The 23792-nt window shown below is 41.5% G+C and overlaps 1 protein-coding gene across 1 annotated transcript in view; it reads right to left on the bottom strand.

Annotated features, from left to right (window-relative positions):
- TRIM55 (tripartite motif containing 55) overlaps window positions 1–23792 on the bottom strand; it is a 48986-nt gene that overhangs the window by 10804 nt on the left and 14390 nt on the right. Inside the window, exons 4-10 of the mRNA XM_025041206.1 lie at window positions 22383–22548; window positions 20392–20487; window positions 9199–9432; window positions 8820–8842; window positions 8602–8726; window positions 7073–7359; window positions 5474–5761 (exon numbers count right to left, since the gene is read on the bottom strand). Of these exons, the coding sequence (XP_024896974.1) occupies window positions 5474–5761; window positions 7073–7359; window positions 8602–8726; window positions 8820–8842; window positions 9199–9432; window positions 20392–20487; window positions 22383–22548 (1219 nt within the window). The remainder of the gene's footprint in view (window positions 1–5473; window positions 5762–7072; window positions 7360–8601; window positions 8727–8819; window positions 8843–9198; window positions 9433–20391; window positions 20488–22382; window positions 22549–23792) is intronic.

Genomic DNA, 23792 nt, shown 5'->3' with positions numbered 1-23792 from the left:
ACACATAAGGGAACTTTTTAGAGTAACGGAAATATTCTACATATTAATTGTGGTAGTGGCAATAGAATGCTACATATTTATAAAAAGTTACTGAACTGTGTGTACACTTACAGTAAGTACATTTAAAAAATCACATATCTTTCATCTCTTCATTCTCCTAATGAATGTCCTTTCTCCTAATTTCTAATATTCTGTGACTGCCTCAAATGTGTACATTCTGTCTTTGCTCTACTGGGCAATGAGCTCTATGAGTACCTTTAGGTGGACCTCAGACTTGAGTTATCATGGGTTTTATGGAGTTTATTGGCATCTAAATGGGTAATAACAGCTGTGTAAACATTCAGTTAAATGGGTGCCTAGGAGGAGATTTGTAAAGCAGTTTGGGAAATGGGGATTTATGTACAAGCTTCGAGGCAAGAAATATATTTTAAGAAATGCTATGGGCTGAGAATCTTTTGTTCTTATTGTTACAGAATGATATGTGCCAGTCCTAAGCCCATAACCCTTCCAATGAAAACATCCTGAAACAATCGATCAAATCCTCAATACTAGATTCTTCACTCTCTAATGTTGTGTAAGTAGATGAAACTTTTTGTTGAGTAGTTGCTTAATTTTCCTAGTGAGAAAACAGGCTCAAGAAAATTAAATGCCTAGAGTCAGGTGCAAAAGCAACAGAACTAGAACCTAAGTCCTTTCTCCTAATTTCATTGATCTTTTCAGTGCACCAAGCCTTAGCAGAATTTCTGCCAAACTTGTCTCTTTTCAGACTTAAAGAAAGAAATGTGTAAAGTAGATATTCTGTTCTTAAATCAACAAATAGCTATGATATGGTAAAGCTTTTAGGGTCTTGTACAACTAGAACTTCATGCTCTGGTGAAATACGAGAGCTGTGGTTCTTCATAGAGGCAGAAACTACAGATTTTACTGTCAAAGTCTACATCTCCAAAGCAATGCGATTTTCTCTCTGTGGAGTGTGTGTGTGTGTGTGTGCGTAAGGGGCAGGGGTGGCAGGGGGGTCGTCTGACCTTAAGGCAGCTGCCATAGTCCAGCTCAAGTATCAGCCAGAGCAGCTGCCAAGTTAATCCACCAAATAGGGAGACATTGCTCTGGAAACCCCTGTTCCCTGAACAGCTCCCATTAAATGGTTTAGACAAATTCTTCTACCTAAGGCCACTAAACCTCACTGGGAAGGGAGAAAGAGGAACAGTGAAGGGCTTTCATTACTGCTCCCACTTCTGAAAACATCTACTTGCCACTCATATTCCCAATATGATACCCAGCTGTCCATGGGCCTGGGGACGGGGATGGAGGCAGTCCCCGTGTGAACACTTGGGTGTGATTCGCATATAAGTAGTACAGAAAGAGGAAAGGCAGTGGATGGAAGCAGACTGGACTGGGAAATGGCCACAGCGAAGCATCCCCAGGAGAAAGGTCTAGTGGAGACTGCTTTCCAAGGGTAGCTGACCTGTCTCACAGAGGCCTTCTACCTTTTGATTGCCCTGCCTTCTGAGGTTGACTAGGAACTGGTATAATTTTTTCAAAAACTTTAAAAATTAACACATGACATGGATCCATTGTCATTTCCAACAAACTCTCTGCATTGACTGAGCGTACAAGGGCATGCCCTCGGAAGGTGAAAACTTAAGATGGTGATTTTCTAGCTAAAGACCGGTCTTGTATAGAGGCTTTGCACACTGTGGCCTGTGACCTCTTTCGTGAGGTTTTCTGGGAGGAATGGGGTGTGATCGGGTTCAAAGTATATCCTGTCGAAAGACAAATGGGAACTAGGGCCTTCGGTGAGATCCAAATTAGATTTAGGGCTGAATGCAAACTTTGTTGAAAATTTTTTTCTTCAAGAATGAGGGTGGGGAAAGTAACAATGCTCCCGTGAATGCTTGTTCACCCCTAGTGGAGACAGTTGATGTCTGGACTTTGCCATGACCAGCTTCTGACACATAATCTGCCTATGTGATTAGGTGAAGAGAGAAGGTATGTGATAGAGATTGCATGGCATCAGAAACCACAAGCAGCACAAGCAAGGGCAGGTTTCACTGTATGAATGGCTGTGTGGGGAGCACCTAGAAACAGAATGTTGGCCTTGAAAAGTTTGCATTGCTGCTGATGGGTCTGGAGTGAGTTTACAGATGAGCAAGTGAGCCTGAGATGTTTCTGAGTTTTTAAGGCAACATTATTCTCTGGCATGGGACTATTCAGTAAAGACAGGTCACAGCACCAGTGAATCGAGGAGAACTATTGTATCACATCCTAAATGTTCAGGGAAAGACTAATGATGGAGTGTGAAATCCCAACAAGCTACCCTTGCATTGGACAAGTATTTAGTGAGTTCTGAGGTGGTGAAGGTGAAATCAGGCCTGCAAAAAATTCAGAGGCCAGGAATCTGATACTCTGTTGCGGTCTTTATCCATCTGCCCATATCCCCATTCACGGATCCAAGGTTGGTGCTCCATCATAATCAGGTTTCCTTCTCTATGTGAAAGGCCCTTTCTCAAACACCAAGAACTACATAAGCAAGGTTCTTGACAATACTGAATGTCAATTCACCCTACCCCACCCCGTCCCCACCTGCCTCATCCTCATTTCACCAGACAGGCATGTAAATGTCAGCATACATGACATGGGCTTGGTGGACGGCAGACAAGAAGCATGACTTTCCCCCTGCAGCCTCAGAGAAATATTTCAAGGATACATGGCAACAAAGTCCAAAACCTGAATTCTCAGAATATAAGTTGAACTCTTCAGACAATTATTCAGATCCACAATTAGGATGTTCCCTGACAGCATGGAGTTTTCTCTCTCCCTGTTTGCCCCACTGACTCCATGGCCAATACTTCCTCCCACTGCTCTTCAACATAAATAATGACAGGAGGAGGAGTTATATACCTGAGCAGGCTATGAGGACGCTCGGAACATTCTAGGGGCACAGGTTTCTGGCTGATTAGACACTGGGGGCAGGGCCCACTTATACACAGTTACAGACGTGACAAGGACCCATTAAGATCCCACTGCCTTTGCTGAACAGACAGCTAATGAGGCAAAAAAGAACTCCATGATGGGAATTTCCAGAACTTCCCTGGGTTGTCAACGAGCCAGAAATAGCCGAGGCCTTTCAGCACCAGGCACCCTGAACTGCTTCTGAGCCATGGGCGGAGGGAGCTGGGGCTCAGGTCCAGCAGGGTAACTTACTAAAAGTGCACGGGGTTTGAATCTTTAGATATTATTAATTAAACTGACAGTGTTCAAAAGCTATTAAAGGAGTAAGATGTCAGTCCCTAAGCAAACCTCATAACTGTAATCAAGAAAAAGTTTGACTATGAGAAAGGTGATATCTCAAAAATAACATGCCATTTGTTGGTTTTGTGACTTTTCTTTGGTTCTAATTCTTTATGGCTGGTAAACAAACATTGATCTCTGGCTCTTTATTCATTCGGATCTCACCTGGCTGCAATCCCACTGAAGTCGCTATGCAGGGCACCTTTTTCTCAGGGCCCTCCTCTCCCAAGAAAGACACTGTAGAGTCTGAGGGTTCAAAGAGAACTGAGAAGTCACCTAGTCCACCTGCCCACCAGTACAATAATTGCCTCTGTATCTCCAACGGGAGTCATTTAGCCACCTCCCGTGCCCCTCTGGTGTAAGCAGATGAAATGCTGCTACTTAATCTGTGGAAACTCTACATATTCCTGAAAGAGTCCTTTGCTGCTCCTCCCTCTATTTAAGAGTAGTAAATTCTCACAGCATCATGGATGCCTTTTAAAACTGGCCTCTCCTGATGGCCATTCTGGAGGGTCGACTCTAATGGATTACTGAATAATTGCCCACTGAGTCACTGTTCTGAGTCAGGGTACCCTCCATGCAAGATTAGGTAATGGAGGGGAGGGTGCCTTGAGGTGATTGCATTATGGGAGCTTGAGGCCACAGTCTTGTCTAGGGACTTGGTTCTTTTTAGGTGGCTGAGCCTCAACATTGGGGAGACATTCATCTCTGGGCCTACAGAAGAGGAGCATGATGAAAGAAACTACATGAGATGTTAGTCAAGGGAAAAGAAAATGTTTCCTACCCAGTAATGTAAAAACCAAGCTCTGAATCTGATTCCAGATGTAGTGAAGTATAAGAAAAGCCAAAAGTACTAGGCAGATTGCTAACTCCTGTGAGAAAACAAGAAAAAAGCTTCACTGACATTATCACAAATAATTTTTCCAACATCATTTAGATGGACTTTTCATTTTGATTCAGAGCCGTATTTCATGCTCCTCATAGGGTACTACACTACTCTTTTCAGAAAACAGCTCCTCCTCACTCCCACTAAAAATGTAAGCATTTCCCTAAACTTCTAGAAGTAATTTAAGTCTACTCTATTTTTTAACCTAAAATCCACCGCAAAAGATTTCCTCAAACCAAACATTTACTTTTGTCATTTTCATTTGTAAAAATAAATGTAAGTCACAAAAGCATATTACTTTTAGTTTTCCAAAAATCATTTCCTTTTATTACCTCATGAAATTGAGGTTCACTTGAGTAGACACAATCAAGATAATAAGTACTTTTCTGATTTTTGAAAAAAAAGTTTCTTGTTCACAATCACCTGATGACCCAGGAGCACGGAACTAGAGAGTATTTCTTTGACAGCCCCTTGTCTGGGCAACGCTCAACCCCACACATTGTTTAAGAATGTTCACAGGTATGGAGTAACCATGAACATTCTTCTTTGTGAAGAAATTGTAGAAGATTTCTTCTATGAAATCTTTGAGCCATGCAAACATCTAACCCAGTGTTAGGAAGAAGACATGGACTTCAAACTTTCATTATAAAAAGAAAAAAAAAAGGAAGGAAGTGTCCTTTTCAACAAAAAATCCAATGGAGGAAACCCTGAGCTTTTCTGTTCCCAGGAACACATGCTTAAGAAGCACTGGTTTAATCAAGCCAAGACTCTCTTTGTCTAGCTATAGCCGGCACACTCCCGGAATCCAAAGATCACAGGTTATTTTCCAAAGCAGACTTAGAATTCAATTCAAAACGTGCTCCTTAGGGGTTGCTGGAAACCACACAAAAGCAGGAGATTAGTCTTTGAAGCCCAAGGAGGACACAGAAAAGGCTGAGCAAGGGCAAGTGGCCTTGTAAAGGGGAACAGGGACACCAGCCAGTCACTTTAGACGAAGCAACTTTCGACTGCATGCCTAAGGGCCAGGCTCTCTAGAACCCCCTCCCCTGGGAAGCCAGGTGTGAGGTCACCACTCACGGGCAGAGTGAAGTCAAATTGTTTTTTCTTTTTGTTTCATACAAGGCTTTAAAAACAAGTCAACACAAAGCTTAAACAACTAGTCAGCACTGGGGCTGAGTTGTTCCTGTGTTTTTCCCAAGGCCACAGTTTCTCTCTGCCCCTGCCTTCTTGCTGTGATTCTAGCAAGACCCCGGCTAGCACAGGGAAGCATTGGGACACAAGAGCATCAACACTAACCTGAGAAGTAGCTGCAGGTGAACTAGTTTCCTTACCACTCACTGCTGCCCTCTCACTGGCTGCGGCTTCTGCCACTTCTGCCTTCTGCACATTCGAATCCTCAGAACCCGGAGGCCCTGTGTGCCCCGGACCTTCACTCCCTGGGTTGGGAGGTGGGTTGGCGGTAGCTTTCCGGGTTTGGCCTTTATACCAACTAGGGTAAAACAAGGGATCCGCCGTGTCCGTTGCTGCAGGGACTGGCATTTCAGACTCTGTGGTCTGCTGAGAGCCAGTGGGCACAACCTCCCCCTTAATCAGGACAGATAAGTTCAAAAGTAAAAAAAGAAAAAAAGAAGAAGAAAAAAGCAGTAGATTTTAGTTCCCTTCGAGTTTGACAACTGTGTGTAGTGCCTGATTCAGTGCATGTTTTAGTTCATCCTGCCCTCTGCAAGCGCTAAGGGAAGGAAAGCTAACAGCGCCCCCTATCATGGCATCCCTCTTCTTTTCTGGGCTTGTCTTTCACTAGATGGTACCTGGCCAGGCAGACAGCAGAATCCGAAAATGAAAGTAGCTTATCAAATATCAGATGTGGGAGAAAGGTCAAACTATTGACCAAAATTAATTTTTTGACATTATATATGGGCTCTCAAAACCTCTTTTCTAAGATCCAAAATTGATCTTACTCTCATTTAGTTAGCATACCTCTTTCAATTTCAGTGCAATTGGCATACCCAGATTTTCAAGATTCTATGAACTATAAATAGTATTTTAGCCTAGTTTCCTATGGAGACAGCATAGAATATACTTCTCTGAGCTTCCCTTCTGAGGTTTTGTTTCTATAGGTAATTTCAGTCCACTTTGAAAGCAGGTGCAAAACCAGAGCTCCTTTGTGATGAGTCTGCATTGCCCACAAACTCAACAGGTAGGGACCCGCCTGCTGAAAGTGTCATGCAGTCGGCACAAAGGCTTGAAAACTGGACAGTAACATCTTAGAACCGTAAGGTCAGCCAATTAGGTATAGCATCTGGGATGAGCTAATTAATTTCCTTAGAAATTTGTAAAACAATTCTATTAACACATAATCTCATCAAATGACAGAAACATAGAAAACTAGGCTTCATTCGTTTGCTCACTGATTGAAAGATATAGTTGTATTTCAGGTAAGCAAGAGAGACATAAACTAGCATGGCTTCTTTCTCTACTTATTTTGTTATCTACAGAAAATGCAAAGTTCTTAAAGTTTAATCATTTTTATTTCTCACCCTATATCCTATATTTGTATTCAGAGCAGACTCGGTCTCCCCGATAACAGCTTTCTATGAACATGTTATACACGCACAATTTCCAGACAAAAATTGCCTCAAATTTGATGGTGTTATTGGTGGAAAAATCATGTTAAACTAAGTCTTGCCAACCAATTAAAACAACAAGGAACCTGTTGAATCACCTAGAGGACTTTACCCCCTGACATTGTGACTGCCCTGAAATCTTTTGTCTTCTGCATACAAATGTCTAGGATATAGTTATCTTTTTCTAAAGGTAGAATAAATATTTTAGGCTGTTCAGCAAGGAGGCACGCCTGCATTTCCTATAGGAAAGAACTCATGAACGGCTGCTTACCTGTGTCACTGGGGCATCCACAGCAGGTGGCAGGGCTGGAGATGGCTCTGGAGAGGAAACCGGAAGTGTTGCTGGGGCAGCCTGGAGTTCCGAGGCCAGCTGAGAGGGTTCCAAGGCTACCTCCAGACTTTCATCTTCTCCTAATGACGCCGTTCGAACTTTTTCTACCTCTTCCACTTTCTTCACTCCTTCTCCTCCTCCTCCTCCTCCTCCTTCTTCTCCTTCTCCCTCTCCTTCTACTTCTTCTCCTTCTTCTTCTTCTTCCTCTTCTTCTTCTTCTGCATCTTCTGTTAAGGTAATATATTTTTAAATCATTACAATTACCATTATAGCCATGCAAACAATTAATGGCCAGTACTTACAGCCCAGGTTAATGTCAAGGCTAGGGAAATCCTCTCCAGCAGATACTTGATAGTGGCTCAAGTGTGTCCTGCTGGGGCTTTGTGCTTCTAGTTAAATGTGGACATCACAAACGTAAAGAGGGGACAAATTATCACCATCCTCCTGGCTCCCCTCCCCAGTATGATGTCCTTACCACCACTGTGCACCATCCACCTGACTCCACCCAGAGCCTGTGACATCTGCAGGTTCATGGAGGGCTAGGATTGTCACTTATTTATCTTTGTCAAATTAAATGGAAATGCAACTCTCTTCTGTATCTCAGAAAACATACAAAACCCTTGTCTTGTTTTAATTTTTTACCTCTTTTTTCAGTGAATACCACAATTATTAATACCATGACTCTTTTCCTAACTCACTGATCTTAATATTCTTTGATGCAATATTAAGGAGAGACAATATTAAGTCATGTTTTAAAAAGATCCATCCTGAAGATTTGCTTCTAAAGTTACATCTGTGGACAGTGAAACAGCTTCATGGCATTTAGTGGTGGTCTAGCTGAGGAGTCTTGTCACCTAGATGGGCTAGGACGGATCATCAAATTTTTGGCTAGCTCCAAGTTTATTTTCCTCTTTTCAATGATTTCATCAGGCTAAATTTCCAGGAGTGGGATTTCTGGGCCAAATGGCAAGGATGTGTTTATAACTCATGGAGTACATCTGGTCACATAGACCCAGTTTTATTTCCAGGTTGTGACTTATTCTGTGACTTGTTACTATTCTTACCCGCTAAAGTTTGATTAAGTGGATGTACTAAAATATCTCTCCAAATGTCTTCTCTATTTTTATCTCATCCTTAACCTTGTAACTGATGACATCGCTGGAGCTAACACCTTGTGTAGAGTTGAAAGGGAGATATCATCATCACCATCAATTATTATTTGACTATCCAGAGTCAAATGCCCAATAATGGCATTATAATAGGCACTATGATATGCAAAGCTAAATAAATACTGTCAACAAACTGTATGACTTTGTAATGAAATGGAGCTTCACATTAGATTATTATCCTTGTAAAATTGTCGCCATGCATTCTGGAAGTGATTCTGAATCCCCCTTTCCTCCCACAGGGCTTTTCTGCAGCTTTCATACACCTGCAATTTTGGTCAAATGGTCACAAGAACAACAAACCTCTGTAAAAATCAATTTCCCGTATTATTTTTTCTTCTCTATTGAGGTTGACTGTGAAGTGGTTCATGTTCTCATAACCATGCTCTATTTTCTCCATCTGAAATGCCTTCGATGCTTCAGAAATTCTGCAACAAAGACAGGTTGCCACCGTTTATAGTTTGATAGCCTTGGATAAAAATGAAAAGTATGCATTTTTCCATAAAATGAAAATTACTTACTTTTGTAACAGGGTTTTGGCGTTCTGTGAAAGCAAACAAAAGACAGGCCTACTTAAGTTTTTTTTTTTATCAAAGACGGTGTTGAGACTTAATTCTTTCCTTTGCTGACTCTGAAAATCTCATAGCCTTATTTCTAAATGCCCTAAATAACTGCTCCTTTATACCAGAACCCTCTTATATTTAAGCAATGTCATGGTCCCTTAAATATATGCTCATGAAATTGTTTAAACAAATGGAGACATAAGCACATAATGGGCTTATGTTTTAGTTTGGAAAATAGATCAAAATGAGATACATAAAATAACAAAAATGTGATGACAACTAGTCCTCCAGCACCCACCTTCTTGGTTAGTGTCCTCTGGTACCCATGGAAACTTACCTGCAGAAACACTGCCATTTCTGGCTCATCCATGAACTGGATTCCTGACTCGACCAACTTTGATACGTTCTCCAAATGGTCAGAATACTTTTTGATCAGAGCACGGACATGTTCCAGTTTCTCCCCTTGGGTTCGGGTAATGACTTGGGTCATCTCATTCTTCCTCTCCTCCAGGATGCCATACAGGTAATCAAACTTCTCACAAAGTTCCTGTTTCTGTTTTTTGCAGCATTCCTGTTAGTTGGGTTAGCTAATGTTAGAAAGTGTTTGAAAGAATGTCTATTTGGAGAAATCACCTGGATATTTTGAGAGACAAGAAAATTGACTTAAATAGGATATTTTTTCTTTTCCTTTAATCTATATAGATACCCACTGTGTTGATGCTTTGAAAATCCCACTTATATCAAATTTGATACTTATAAAATCCAAAATTAATCAAATTGGATAAATGAATTAATGATTTTTCAATCTTCTTTATAAATGGAGAATTTCATATAAATTAGGACAGATTTTGTTTTGTATATTGGTTATATAGCATAGAGGTTCATATTTTGCTTTGTGTGTGTGTGTAAGGAAAAAACTATGGTGCTTCTTGGATTTTACCCTTCAGTCTCTATACTACTACTGTTCCAGTGTTAGCCCTCCTGTGCAGATTCTGATGCTTCCAATGGCCTCTGCATCTGGGACACCCCCTTCAAGCCAACTCACACACTGCTGCCAAATTCATTTTCCTAGAGTACATTTTCCTGGAGTACAGTGCTTTTTCTCTCTTATGACTCCCTACTGCCCAAATAACATTTAAACTTTATAACTGGCTTTCAAACCCCTCCACGACCTGGCCCCAGCTTTCTTTCATAATAATCTACTTCTCTCCACCCTGTGTCCAGCAAAAATGAACTAATCACTCACTTTCTTTGCTCATGCTCTCCCTCTCTTCAGAATGTTTTTCCCAATTCACAGTTGCAAACACTAAGCAATCTTAAAGACATGTTGAAATACCACTTCTCCTATTAAGCTTTCCTTGATCGCTGTGGCTGAATGTCATCTTTTAATCTTCTGAAATTCCATAATAGTTACCGTTTATGGCATATACCTGTATACACCAGGTGCTCTATCCAATACTGTCTAAGAGAGGGAAATACAGAATCTGGTCTTTGATTCCTGGAGAAAGGCTGTGTGGAAAGTTGGGTTTATCCATTTGCACCATGTGACTGACATCTCCAGTACCATCCAGCTCCCTTTACTGTGAGTCCATGTTTAAATCATAATTAACTTTCCAGTTGGCCTGGTGATTGGCCTTTTTGTTTTTCAAGCTCCAGTAAGCTTGCTATGTGTGTATGCCTGTCTACTTGACCCAACCATCTCTGGGTCCAGGATCTTTATAGCTGAGAGCAGGTTTTGAGCCATGACGATCCAACCTTGCTCTCCTGCCCGACGGGCGCTTTGTGAATCCAGCCAATTTATCTGTGACATCTCTGACCTTTGTATGACCCTTATTACCTGTTCTTTCATTTTAGTAAACATTGGTCTCTTTGATATCATGTATTACTTTCTTCCTTTACATGTTTCTTAAATATCTAAACTATAGTCTCCCCGAGGTTAGAATTTGGGTCTTCCTAGGATACATACTTCCTTGGATAGCAGATGTTCAATAAATATCTGTTGAATAGATTTTTTTTTAAATGATGTTTCATTTTCCCCAAACATCTCTACTGTTCTCAGACTAAGGGGGAAAAAGGATGACTTAAAACAAATTGTTGATTATGAAGATACCTTTCAAATGTGTAAGAAATGCATCCCTCACTCCTCTGTGTCCCTTGGAACATAGTTCTCCTCACATTTCTAACCAGTTACAACATGTTAAGGAGATCCTATGGTGCAAAACATTTTAATGAGTACCAGTATTGTTATCATCCACCTGTCCATTCATTCATTTAACAAATAATTTTTAAGCATATCATTTGTGTCAAGCACTGTGCAAGGTTCTGGGACCCTAAAAGGAATTAAACGTAGTTCATATTCTCAAGGAGCTCACAGTTCACTGAATGAGAAAGACTGTAGGCCAATAATGTAATACAACCTAGTAGGCTAAAAAAAAAATGAAATATATTAGAGATTTAGATTATATCAAGTTTTATAGAAGCATAGAAGAGGTGCTTTAATCCAACTCTTTCTGTGGGTGAGGACCATTTGAGGGGAACGGGCCTGAGGGTGGTGATGTTAGCTCAGGAAAAGCTTCTTAGAGGAAGTGGTGCCTCGAGTTTGACCATAAAGGATAAGCAGGAGCAGAGGAGGTGCGGGGAGGGGATGAAAATGTGTGGAGTCTCGGCAGTTGTCAAAGTAATAGGACAAGAGCCCACACAGTATGTCGACATGGAAATTGCTAAGCTTGCCAAATTCCCATCCATTTCCAGCCCTTTGGCTTGAGATTTAGACTATTATTAGGCTTAAGAACTGAAGCCTGTTCGCAGCTCTCCAATCAAACTTTCCTTCACGGTATTACTTTCTATTCTTAGCTTACAGGCAACCATGTGCCCACTGCATTCCTGAAATATGCCTTCGATGTTCAGATGCTCTACCATTTACTGTGAGCATATGATGGTTTCTAGCTTATTTTTCTAAATTGAATTGTGCACATGAAACATTTATAATAATGGATATTAAGATATGGTACTGGCATATGTCTGTTTCATTAAAGTTTTCTCCTACATGATTTAATATGTGTGAGAACCTTCAAGTTTATGAAAACCAAATGCTTTTCAGTGAGACTAGTGTAAAGTTATGTGTCATAACGTATTTGTTCAAGTCAAATAAAGATTAGATCGCTTATTTGGCCATATAAATTTTATTTAGTGGCTTAAATGGAATAACTACTTTATTCTTATATTCACTTCAAAGTATTGTTTTATTTCTATTCTGATTTTTAAGGACTTGTACTATATGGAGTTTTGATAAAATCACTATCATTTTAATAGCAACGATCATTTGCTTATACTTTCCAGTTTAGGAAATGGTATCCCATGCGGAGTATATGCTTAATTATTATTTTTATATGACTACATACTGTGTAAAGCACTTATTATATTACTTGGCACACAGTAATCACTATTTGAGTGTTTATTAAGTTTATATACAATTTTCTTTAATTTGAATTATTCAGTTGTGGAATTTTGAAGCTGCATGGACTATCAGAAGTAGCCTGCTTCAAAACAATCATTTCACTGATGTAAACACGAAAATTCAGCAGAGTTAAGTCACTTTCTCAAGCCATTCTGCCATTTGCTGATGGTGCCTGGCCTAGACCTAAGGTCTTTGAACTCCTGGGTCATTGCTACTCCCACCATACCCAGCTGTGACATACTTTAAAGTAATTTGGGAAAACAATGTATGTAAACTGCTCATTAATTGAATATATGCATTTTAATGAATCTACTATGTTGCAAGTAGGCCCTTAAAGATAAGAAACCTCAAATTCTTTCAGAATTATATTCATTAATTCATTCCTTCAACAGAATTCACTAAGTGCTTACTATGTATCAGGCATTGTAAGATCTAAAAACATCCCATAATTTTCCAGTGTTCAGCAGAATAGTAGGAAAAAGATATATTTTCTGATATCTAAAAAAACTCAACTTCTTTTTTTCTCTTGCTTAACGTGCCTTCAATATAATTCTATGCAAAATATTGTAGGAGACAGATTTGTTCCTGAAATAGGAAAAATATATGTTCTTCCTTGGAATTATGAACTTGGTACTTATAAACTTTAGAAACTTAAGATCTTCAAGTTAATGTAATTCACATTCAAATGAGAAATACTCCATAAAATTGAACTCTTTTATTTCTCCACACTCTCTGAGGTAGAGGCAACACATGAGGGACTAACATGGGTACCTTCAATCTTTCTTGGGTACAAGACCTTCAACATTCTATGAAAGGTGGTAAACAACAAGTACCTCAGTTTATCAACTTCCCTCCAAGGTAATTAGGGAACAGGTATATGCTATAAAAAAAAAAAAATGCTCTCAGAAGCCATCTTGCTATGGATAATGATTAGTCAGAATTTCAGTAGCTATTGTGCATTTGTAAATGTGGAACTGAAATTCTTTCAACAGCGACTTTCTAGTAGCTTAAAAAATGGAATGGGAAAAATGTGGACTTCTACATTATCAAAATGTATGTGGACAGCACACTTTAAGAGATGATTTTTATGTGCCAAAACATGAAAGCAACCATATTTATTTCTTCTCCACAAAAACTTCCTCACCTCAAAAATTTCTCCTTGCTTTTAACTTAACTTTTCATTTATTTGAATATAGAAGCATGTATCTTTAAGCCCAATTCCAACCTGTATGCTTCCCCCTCCTCCCACTTCTCTGGATACTAGTGAATCAAAATACATACTTTTTGAACTTACAAGTTTATTTTTCCTAATATTCTCCCTATTATTCCTCTTGATGTCTGTGGTTCCTGTGTCATGTGTGTGCGCATGCACATATACACACGTGCCTATGTAAGCATGTTAGCAACTGAAATAACTTCCAACATAAATGCACTAGGCGTTGGCCTCCGAGCATATTCTGATGCAGAGCCTCTGACTCTGGAGGTCCGTGGCTGACCTCCTAGACCTGTCAGGACCATTATATTTATTGGCTTCTTAGGAGAACCAAATAAAAGTTGTCTGCATTACTTCAATGAAAATAAAACCCATCCCATCTCTAGAGACAGCTCCATATGGATGCAGTATGCCAAAAAGGCATGATTTTATAAAAGGAAGACTATTTGCCCATAATAAAATGGTAAAATGAAGACAGGCAGGATATTTGTTTCTAACCAATGCCGTATGATCTGGATGAAAAGAAAAAATCAAGTAGCCATTTGGTTGTTTCCTTGGAAGTGAGTAGGTAACCATTAATGTTTATCTAAAAACCACTGTTTAGCTGTAGCCTTTATAGAAATGTTAAAATTCACTGACTCTTGTATTTTAGTGGCAACAACATAAACTACACAACTACAAAGATAAACTTTTCATGGGAAAAAATCAACAATAGATGATACTATACTTAAAGAGTAGATAGCCTGCCAAGCAAAGTATTGTCATACTACCATTTTTAATGGCTAGGTTTTACAGTGGCTCCATTTTCCCCCAGGTGCTTATTATTGTCTGAAATGATATTGTTATTCATTTGTTTTATTATCTCTCTCCTTTACTAGAATGAAACCTTCCTGAGAAGCAGGGAACTTTTTCTGTTTAATTCATCACTACTCTCCCACATATGTGTGCAGAATATGGCATGTAACGTTCACACAAGAAATGTGGTTTGAATGATTGAATGAATTAATAAAATATGAATTGTATCTAGGAAAAGTCAGCCCTCACTCAAAAGTTTCTATTTTGTTGTGTTCCAAAGAAATAGATATTTAACTGGATAACCCAAGCCTCTGCTTCATTCAGTACTCAAAAGAAAACAGCAAGAAACGCTGTGCAACTTTAGGGAAGCCATTTCACCTCAGGTCAGTTTTTTATCTGTACGTTAAGGGATAGGACTTGATGGTTGCTAGGGTCACTCCTGACTCGACAGCTCCCAGACTTGATGACTCCAGGTAAATGTGGACATCGTTCAGAGTCTTCAAGCTGTGAAATGCCTCTTTATATATAAAATGCCTCTTTCAATTCCTGGCGGGTTTCAGAGTCGTAATCTACAACACTGAGACATAAACTGCATGTCCTAGCCCTGCAATGTCAGTCCCAACTTGGCGATGTGCCATAGCCACGACAGGAAAAACCTGAGACGATTGTGACCCCCTACTCTTACCATGTAAGGAGCATGACTTTGGGACCAAAATAGAGCTGAAGATAAGCTCTTAGCCCCACCACTTGTCAATGAGCAACTGGGTCTGCCCGGCTCATCCCTATCTCTCCCACGTTCCTCTACTGGAGACACACTTGTTTGCAGCAGTAGCTCTGTGTCTGGAAGTACCCACTCAGCTTCATTTGAAATACAGACCTTCGAAATTCCCTTCATTAAGCATAATAGGGGTTTCTTTCCTGGCCTCCCCCTCCCCCTGCCAAAAGAGAAAAAAGTAGACAGAAATTAATAATACTAAAGAAAGAATTACATTAAGGTAGGTTCTCCCGAGGAAATCAAGCCCACTCCTTCACTCGGAAAGGCCCCTTACGAGCACTTGGAAGAAGTCCCAGGATGCAGAGGTGGATGAGAACCCAGGTCTCTGCCAGGCTGTACTAGGGAAGGGGCAGACAAGTGAGAGGAACATTGTAGCTCCAGGCATGCGGGCTGGAGTTCAGCCCCTCTCCTGCCAGCTGGGCACCTCTGTGGTGCTCAGCGGACGGCTCTGTTCAGTGGCCTTGGACCTTGGGACGCCCACACTTAGGCTTTTTTTCCACCACATCATGTTGTCATCCACTTCATGTTAGAAAAATAATTGTGTCATAATTTATGGGAAGTCTAATGCTTACTCCTGGGATTCTTGGCATTGGGGGTTTTCTGGGCTAGTCTAGGTCATTTAGAAGCTCCTTGAATAAACCCTGTGAGGGCTGAGGGCCAGGTGAGCCCATCCTGACTGGACCCACCCCCGCCCCCCGCCCCAGTTCAGTGAAAGCCACAAGACCATGGCAAGCCGAGCAGCTGTTTAATAGATTCCTGTCTTCAGTGGATAGTCCGCACGTTTTCCAGAAGAGGCTCAGCCTCCCTTGGTTGTCAATATTTCAAGTTACCACAAAGCCTTAGATAAAGATAGAGCTAATATCTACTTCCATCCATTTTCGGCTTTTCCCTCTGCAGGGAGTTGCTTCACTCTACCATCATAATTGACCGAGACCATGACAGGCTTATTGTGACACCATTTAAAAGATGTTCCAGATGCTCCAGTGGTTTAAATGAACATTAGCATCATTAGAATTAGTGTGCTCTTTCCAAGATGACTCTGAAGATGACAAAAGGTGACATTTATTGAGCCCCTGGAATGTCCCTCTTACCCCAACTTAGTCATCACAACAACACTGTGAAGAAAGTATTATCTTCATTGTATCAAGGAAGTTAAGAGACAGAGAGCTGAAGTAACTTGCCCAAGGTCATATAATTAAGTGGCAGAGCTAAAATCCAACTCTGAAATCTCTTCTTTTAAGCACATATTATATTACCTTAAGAATATTGCCTTAAAAATTCAGGCATGCTCGTTAAAATGGTTCTTGCTATATTCATACTTTGTAATTGCATGGTCAATGTCTCAAAGCTTTTTGGGTAAATTACTGTTTTGGAAATGCAGTGGATTTGTTCTCATTGCAAAATCATTGGAGAGTTTTATTAAAGTTGTCATCTTTCAGATATTGGAAATGCTCAAGATCAAATATTTATTATTCACTTTGTAGCTCTTTCCCCTAGACAGGCATCCACACAAAACAGGATTATTTCTAGCCTGCCTGCCTGCCTTGGGAAGGCCAGTATTAATAGCCTGCTTTCTTGGGCTCCAATGACATAGGATAAGTGCCACTTGTAAAGACTATGAGAAGGAGGTTACATTTTTTAGGGATGAAGAATGGAAGTCAAGCACATTTTTCTGGAAGCAGAGAGCTCCCAAGGCAGTACCCTCCCCATGCCCACCAGCAGCCCCTCCTCAGTCCCAGCCCATCTCAGAATATCTCCAGGCGTGGAAAGGCAAGTGTAGCCAGACCGTGCTGGGCTCCTCTAGAACAGCCCAGAAGGCCCTCCGACACCCGGCAGTCCAGAGTCTTGGGACCGTCTCCCGCTGAGCCACATTAAGCTGGGAGGACTAAAAGGACCGAAGGCTCTGTCACCCACCATCAGTCCACAGCAACGAGGGAAAATGCCATTTCCCCTTCAGACACAGTTTGGGCTGCCCTTTTGTGACCACAGTTCCTTTCAAAGCTACTCTCGTCATCACTGTAAACCCACATCAATGGCCTACATTATTTTTAAAGGCTAACACACTGTTCACAGTGTGATTTCCCCTCAGCTCACAGCTCTCCAGGGCCATTCCTGGGCCAGGTGCCTGCCCAGGCCAGCCCCCGCAAGACATTGCATGATTAGGGACAAAATTAGACATGTACTGGCAGCAGGCACTACTACCAAAGGGCAGGTGTCAGGGCCCCAGCGGGAGAAGCAAGGTAATTAGGGAAGGATAGAGCCCACCCCAGGGGCTACTCCATTTCCCCCCCTCGGGGTTTCCTCACCAATCAGAAGGCAGAATTCTTTAACAACTCCCCACGCCCTGGTTGGCAGCCACCAATGACTTCCCAGAAAATGTTTCCAGGCAGGTGGTGAGATGAGCCAGAAAGGAAAACAACAACCTCAGGCACAGAAGGGACAGAGGAGCTCTGTGACCCTGATTCCAGGTACAGAATTCACCTGCTTGGCAAGGTAGAACCATTCCACACCGAGCCCAGGACCCAGTGTGCTTCAGTATGTGCTGCCTTGCAGGCTGGCACAAAGTGAGTCTCTGGTGTTCTGCCCACTGATAAGGCCCTGGCTCTACAGGAGATCACCTTCGTGATTCTAGGTGCGCACAGTGTGGCTATTTGTGGCATGGCATCCTGTCCTCATGGCCTCTTCAAAGGATATTGGCATCAAGTAAGAATCATAAAGCCAGAGACTTTATGGGGTTCTGAGCCAATCCCTACATTTCCTGATGAACCACCTAAACCGATCTGAAAGAACTGTGCTTATCTGAGTCGTATTCATTCATTCATTCATTCATTATTAATTTTATTGATTATTAAAAATGTCAAGCTAGCTTAGAAAAATGTGAAATACAAGAATATATAAGGAAGGCATTGAAAATCACATGTAGTTCCACTATTCACTGCTTTTAATCTTTTGATTTCTGGAGTTTTTTTTCCCCTATGTATGTGTATAGGATTATTCAAATGTATACATTTCATACTGTTTTGTATACTGTGTTTTCATCTTATTTCCTTAAGGTAAAAGTCCCAAAAGTTAAATAAACAAGTAAAAGGGACAGACACTTTTTAAGACTTCTTCCAAGTTGCAGTTTCACCTTGAAGCCTTGCAAGTGACAGTTACAAACCCTCCCCTAGTAACCTGTGTAAGTACTTATAAAAATGTGTCGTGTTCGACGAATGTTCTTATCAGTAATAATAGGGGTCATAAACCCGCTCATCGCTGCTAGGAAGTTCTTCCTGATATCTGTGCTAAGTCCCTTCTGCCGACTTAACTTGAAGTTTGCTCCTTCTGCTCTCGTTCTCAGCAGAAGAAAAACAGCTGCTTTCCATCGCACCCCTGACTGGCCTCTGGGAACAAAACCAGTTGTCAAATCCCTCCTCACCCTCTCAGTGTCCTCTGATGCTGGCTAAATGGAGCTGAGTTCTTTGCATTTGCTCAGGGCCAACTGTGACTCAACAGGACTCTTCTTTGGGATGTGTCCCCCAGCCCAGCCCAACCAGAAAGCCCATTCCCCCATCAGAGGTCTGTGATGAAGGCCAAACCAGAGATGAGTATAGAGAACACCTCACTGGCCCACGAGCAACACACTCCTATTTATACACTCGAGACCCCATGTGGTACCGCTCTGGCGTGTTGATTCATGACTTCGTGATTGAGTTGTATTTGGCCTTTACTGAAAATAAGTAAAAAGCTTACATTGCCCATTTTGGAATCTCTTTGGGCTTTTCACCAAGAGAAAATTTTTCTACTGTAAAAGGATTACAGATTTATCATAGACCTTTTCAGGGATATGAGCATGGAGAAGAGAGGAAATTGACTTTAATGATGTGTTAATCTAAAATAAGATGATTATGACCAATGTCTTAAAGTCATCATCTAGGAACTGGCCTTTGGCTTTTGACAGAATGTGCCTTTCTAATGATAAAATAATAACAGGGTAATTATGGGGCACTCACCATATGCCAGTCACTGTGCTAAGCATTTTGCTTGTGCTTATTTAATTCCTCACAGTAACTATAAAGTGGATACTATGATTGCCCCATTTTTACAGAGGAGAAAACTGAAAGATTGAATGTACATGTGAATTGATCTTAAAAACATAATGTGTAGTTTTAAAAAAAGTAAGCAGAATGAGAAATACTATATCATTTATAAAATTAGAAGACATGCATATGAAACAATACACATTTTATAAGAATACAAGTAAAACAGAACGTCAAACATGTTAGAGTGGTTATTGACAGAGGAGAGAACAGGAGTGGTAAATGGTGATAAAAGGAAATAAATAGATAACAAGATGGGCCTTGCCCACAGATATGAAGACAGTAAGACATGAACTGAGTGGTATAGTGCCTCAACTCTCTGCACCTGAGGTGCAACGAAGAAACAAATTACCCCAAAGCTTAGAACAGGGAGGGAGGGATAAGCAGCTCCAACGTACAGAGCCAGAGACCCGGTGTCTTGCCTGCTCCCTCTGCAACATGGCTTAACTAGTCTGTGAATCTTCAAGTCTTGAAAAGATATTTGCCACCGAGTTAAAGCTTTTTAGGCTTCAGCATTTTGCCTTCAGCGATTATACAGTTTATATTTGATCTTGAGAAAAAGTGGATTTGCAGTATGGCTTATGCCGAACCTAAGTGTGAGCTAAGTAGCCAGCCATTCATCCATTTGTTCATCAAGTGTTCATTGAATATTTATTGTATGCCAGGTTCTAGGCCAGTAAGAAGGCGAAAAGAGTTGAACGAGCCAGATCTCTGGCCTCCATGAGCTCCCAGATGCTGAACCAGCCTGTTACCACAGTCAGGCATATCTTTCCCCTCCTAACTGCCCTTAGCAGCCCCACGGTTAGAGCGCAGATGTGGAGCTCAAACCTGCATATGAATTCCTAAAGTACTAACTAGCATTTCTTGACTGTTGGGCTTTCCACAAAGAAACTGTGCTATATTGGGGAACACACTCATTTTTGTTACTGGGAATTATTTTTCTTATAGCTAATCCTTCAAAATGGGTTGACCAAGAATAAAAATAACATAGGTAACAAAACCCTAGTAAATGTGGTAAATCTGCCTTGACTCATGTGGTAACTTGTCTTCCTGTGCCAGGAGATGACTATTTTAGACACATATAAGGAAGGAGGTCATTCTACAAGGAGAGTTTGAAATGTTGGAAATGGGGATTTCCAGCGTGGAGCCGAGAGAGCCACAACCTCCAGGAGCTCAGGCCTGGCTTACACTGCCATGGAACCTGGACTTACCTCGATAGTTTTACAAGTGTCCTCCAGCTGGCTGATCACTCCCTGCACTCGATCATTGCTTCCCACGAGGCCAGCAATGCCATCACTGAGCTCAGACTAATGAAGAGAAAAGAGAGGCATGAGATTTCTCTAGTCAGCACTGCTTGTGGATTAGTCATGGTACTATCCTCACAGGTTCTTAATCTGGGGGCTGTGGAACCCTAAGGAGTCACAGTGAGGCGTGGGAGGCCCATGCAATGCCTAATTTTGAAACTAAAATTCGGTATTGATGTCAATAGAAATGTATTTGTGTGAGAAGGAATTTCATGATAAAGAATTTTTATCGAATTCTTACAGAGACTGTGACCCTGCTGAAAACATTAAGAATGCTGAATTATAGGCAACAGATAGAGAATAACAAATTCAGCTAAAGGATTCTAAGTATTGTTTGTAAATTGAATAGAGTCCAATATATGACGCAGGGACACAAAATGAATTATTTGCCTAGTGCAGCTGAGGATCTGTTTTACTAGGGAAATGTATACAGTAGTAAATACTCATTCATTTATTCACTTATTCAAGATATACTTATTATGCACTTTTTATGTGCTAGGTATACACAAACTCACATACTAAATTAAGTCACTACAAACTTGAAACTATAACGTTCAACTGGTTCTAGGGAGAAAATTTCAACTTGAAATGTCTCTCAGACTCTTTTGACCCAAGGAGAGTCCACTGTTCGTACTTACCTCTTCCCGAGCTTGGCCTAAGGAGCCCCGGGGCCACTGGATGGGGATTAGGAGACACTTCTGCCTCTAACGTCTCCGCGATGTTGGGCAAACTGTATCATCTAATTTTCTCACTTATTAAGTGAGAAGACTGGACCAGACAGTGGTTGTTAAACATTTTAAAGCTGTAGAACCCTTTTTTCAAATGGAAACTATTGCAGAATCCCAGTAGATAAAAGTGAAGCTGCTTTGGCCAAACAGGAGCCGGGCGGAAGTCCTGCAGTCTGCCCTTCTGTCCATCCCAGGCCTCTGAGGGAAGCAGTGTGAAACTCGTACTATTCAGTTCTAACACACTATGACTTGAGTGTGTGTGGGGCAGGGAGGGGTGGAAGGAAAAGGGGGAATAAGTCATAAGTGGATTGAAAAATAAATGTTACAGATGTCTTACATATCCTGCTTCTTTAGCAGTCAGTACTCACTGGTGGTAACTGGCGTTGCCCAAAAGTCTGGCTTCCAAATTTGATTCCAACTCTGATCCTCAGTAAAACACTGACCAAATGTGGAATCTATGATTCTAACAGAAAGAATTTGAGATGTGGAGCTGCTCAAATTCTAGGTGCCTAGGGTGGCTGCATTATTTGAGTTCGAGATTCCATATTTATTTGCATCAAATGGGTAAGTTCCTCCTGTCCATGGGTGAAACCATATCGGCAGGTGAGGGATGAGCTGCGGGAGATGCTGCATGTGGTTAGAATGAGAGGAGTGAGGCCGAGGCTCGGGAGTGGGGCACTCAGAGGACGCCTTTCCGCAACTGCCTGGGGCGGAAGGCTAGGAAGCTGGTTTCGCCTGGCCTTGAGGGCAGGCACAAGGCACTATTTTAAAGTTGTTCTTTAAGGAAATGCCATTCCCGGGTGGGTGGGGCGGGGCAAAAGCAACCTTTCGTTGGTGAATGAAGAAAAATATTCTGTGACTGGAGTAAAAAAGTATCCTTTTCTCATCTAGTCTGAACTTGAAATAATGCTCGAGCAGCTCGAGTTCTGACCGAGTCCCATAACACTTCTCATCTTCAGCAATCCCCAAAGAGCGCAAAAACAGCGACCCTCCCCCTCCAAACCCCTTCTTCACCCTCCGCATCTCTTCTCTCTCTGACCTTCCCCACCACTCTCCAAAGAATCAAATGGTGGCCATGGCATGCGCGCAGCATTCTTTCCTGCCTGACCCTCTACGTCAGTCCAGTCTCCTGGCCCTGTGGCCACACAGGGGTGGGAGGGACTTTGATACCTTCTGCCTCTGGAACACGTGAGTGAGGGGAGCCACCTGGCAGTCCTTGTGTGCCCCGAACACCTTGCACAGAGAGCAGGTGGGCACCTCGCAGTTCAGACAGTAGATGTTGATGTGCTCCTCTTCATGCTCCTCACACCTGGGCTGGTCGGACTTCTTTTCTGGTCTGGGAGGAGGTAGCAGATAGATGTGTCAGCTCCCATGGGGCCAGACATGGCAGACCCCAGCTAGCCCCTATGCGCCCCAGCAACCCTGTTCCAGAGGACTCTCTGTGCCCTCCAAACTCAGTTTCCCTCTGCGTGGAGCAGTAATGTACTGACAAACCTTTAACAATCAGCCTGGGGGCAGGTGGGGACGTGAAGACTGATCTGTAGCATTTGCTGACATCCACGATATGAGTATTCTCGGGATGGCGATTTAAAGTGATTGAAGGTTTAAAAACTGGTTAGTACAATTCCTGAGAGTTAACACTGGGCTCTTGCATTAGGACCGTGCTCTAGCACTCTCTACAGCCCACTAGTTTCTCAAGAGACCTCCTTCCGTTAACACAGAAAATTAAATGTAAATAACTTCCTGAGGACTTGGCAGTGGTTAAGAGTGGGTAGTATGTGCTCAGTGAATGTGAAGAATTATACTGAATAGGCAGTAAGAAAAATGCCAAATGCTGTTTTGAGACCTGGTGGTGCCTTGGAAGTGCAAATCTCACAGATAATTCTCAAGTTTTAGTTTTCCCAACAGGTCAGCACAACCAAAATTTTTCAGAACTGCAACAGGTAATAATGGAGAATTGGGTTTGTATGTGCCAGTGAGATGATGAGCAAGCAATGAAAAATGGAAAACATGAGAGAGGAGGTGACAAGTCATTGCTACTATCACCCGCAGCAGCCCAAGTTCATAGCACATGATAGCAACCTGTATATCCCCCTAACCATCAGCATGGCTTAGGTGTTAGGATCAAGATCAAAGCTTCATTAAACTGTGGTGCGTTTGGCTCCCTCTGGAGAACATGGTGGGAGGTGTGGGCGTATCCAACTTCTACAGAAATCTGGAATTTTTATATATATTCTATCTAAAGACTAAGGCTGTTAATAGTTTTCAGAGGTATCTGAAAAATTTCAAGACAAATCCAAAACCTTTATTCATATTCCCAAGCATATGGTTATTTAGAAGTGTCTCAGATTGGAACTGAATTTTTTTAGTTGTTATCAAGATCTACTTTTTAAAAACTGCAAGTTTTTATGGGCCATGAAATCAATTTAGGGGGTCATGACCAGCATTGTTAGAATAAAACAGAATAGTCAATTCTGTGAAGTACATGTAGTAAGGATAAGTATTGATATGCGAAACTTTTGTTTCAGGTGTACATATATATGAGTATGCACGTGTATATGTGTGTACGTACATATCAAT

Source organism: Pteropus alecto, unplaced genomic scaffold (assembly GCF_000325575.1).
Source record: "Pteropus alecto unplaced genomic scaffold, ASM32557v1 scaffold87, whole genome shotgun sequence".
NCBI lineage: Eukaryota > Metazoa > Chordata > Mammalia > Chiroptera > Pteropodidae > Pteropus > Pteropus alecto.
The sequence above is the reverse complement of the archived record's forward strand: the minus strand, read 5'-3'. Positions and strand labels throughout refer to the sequence as shown.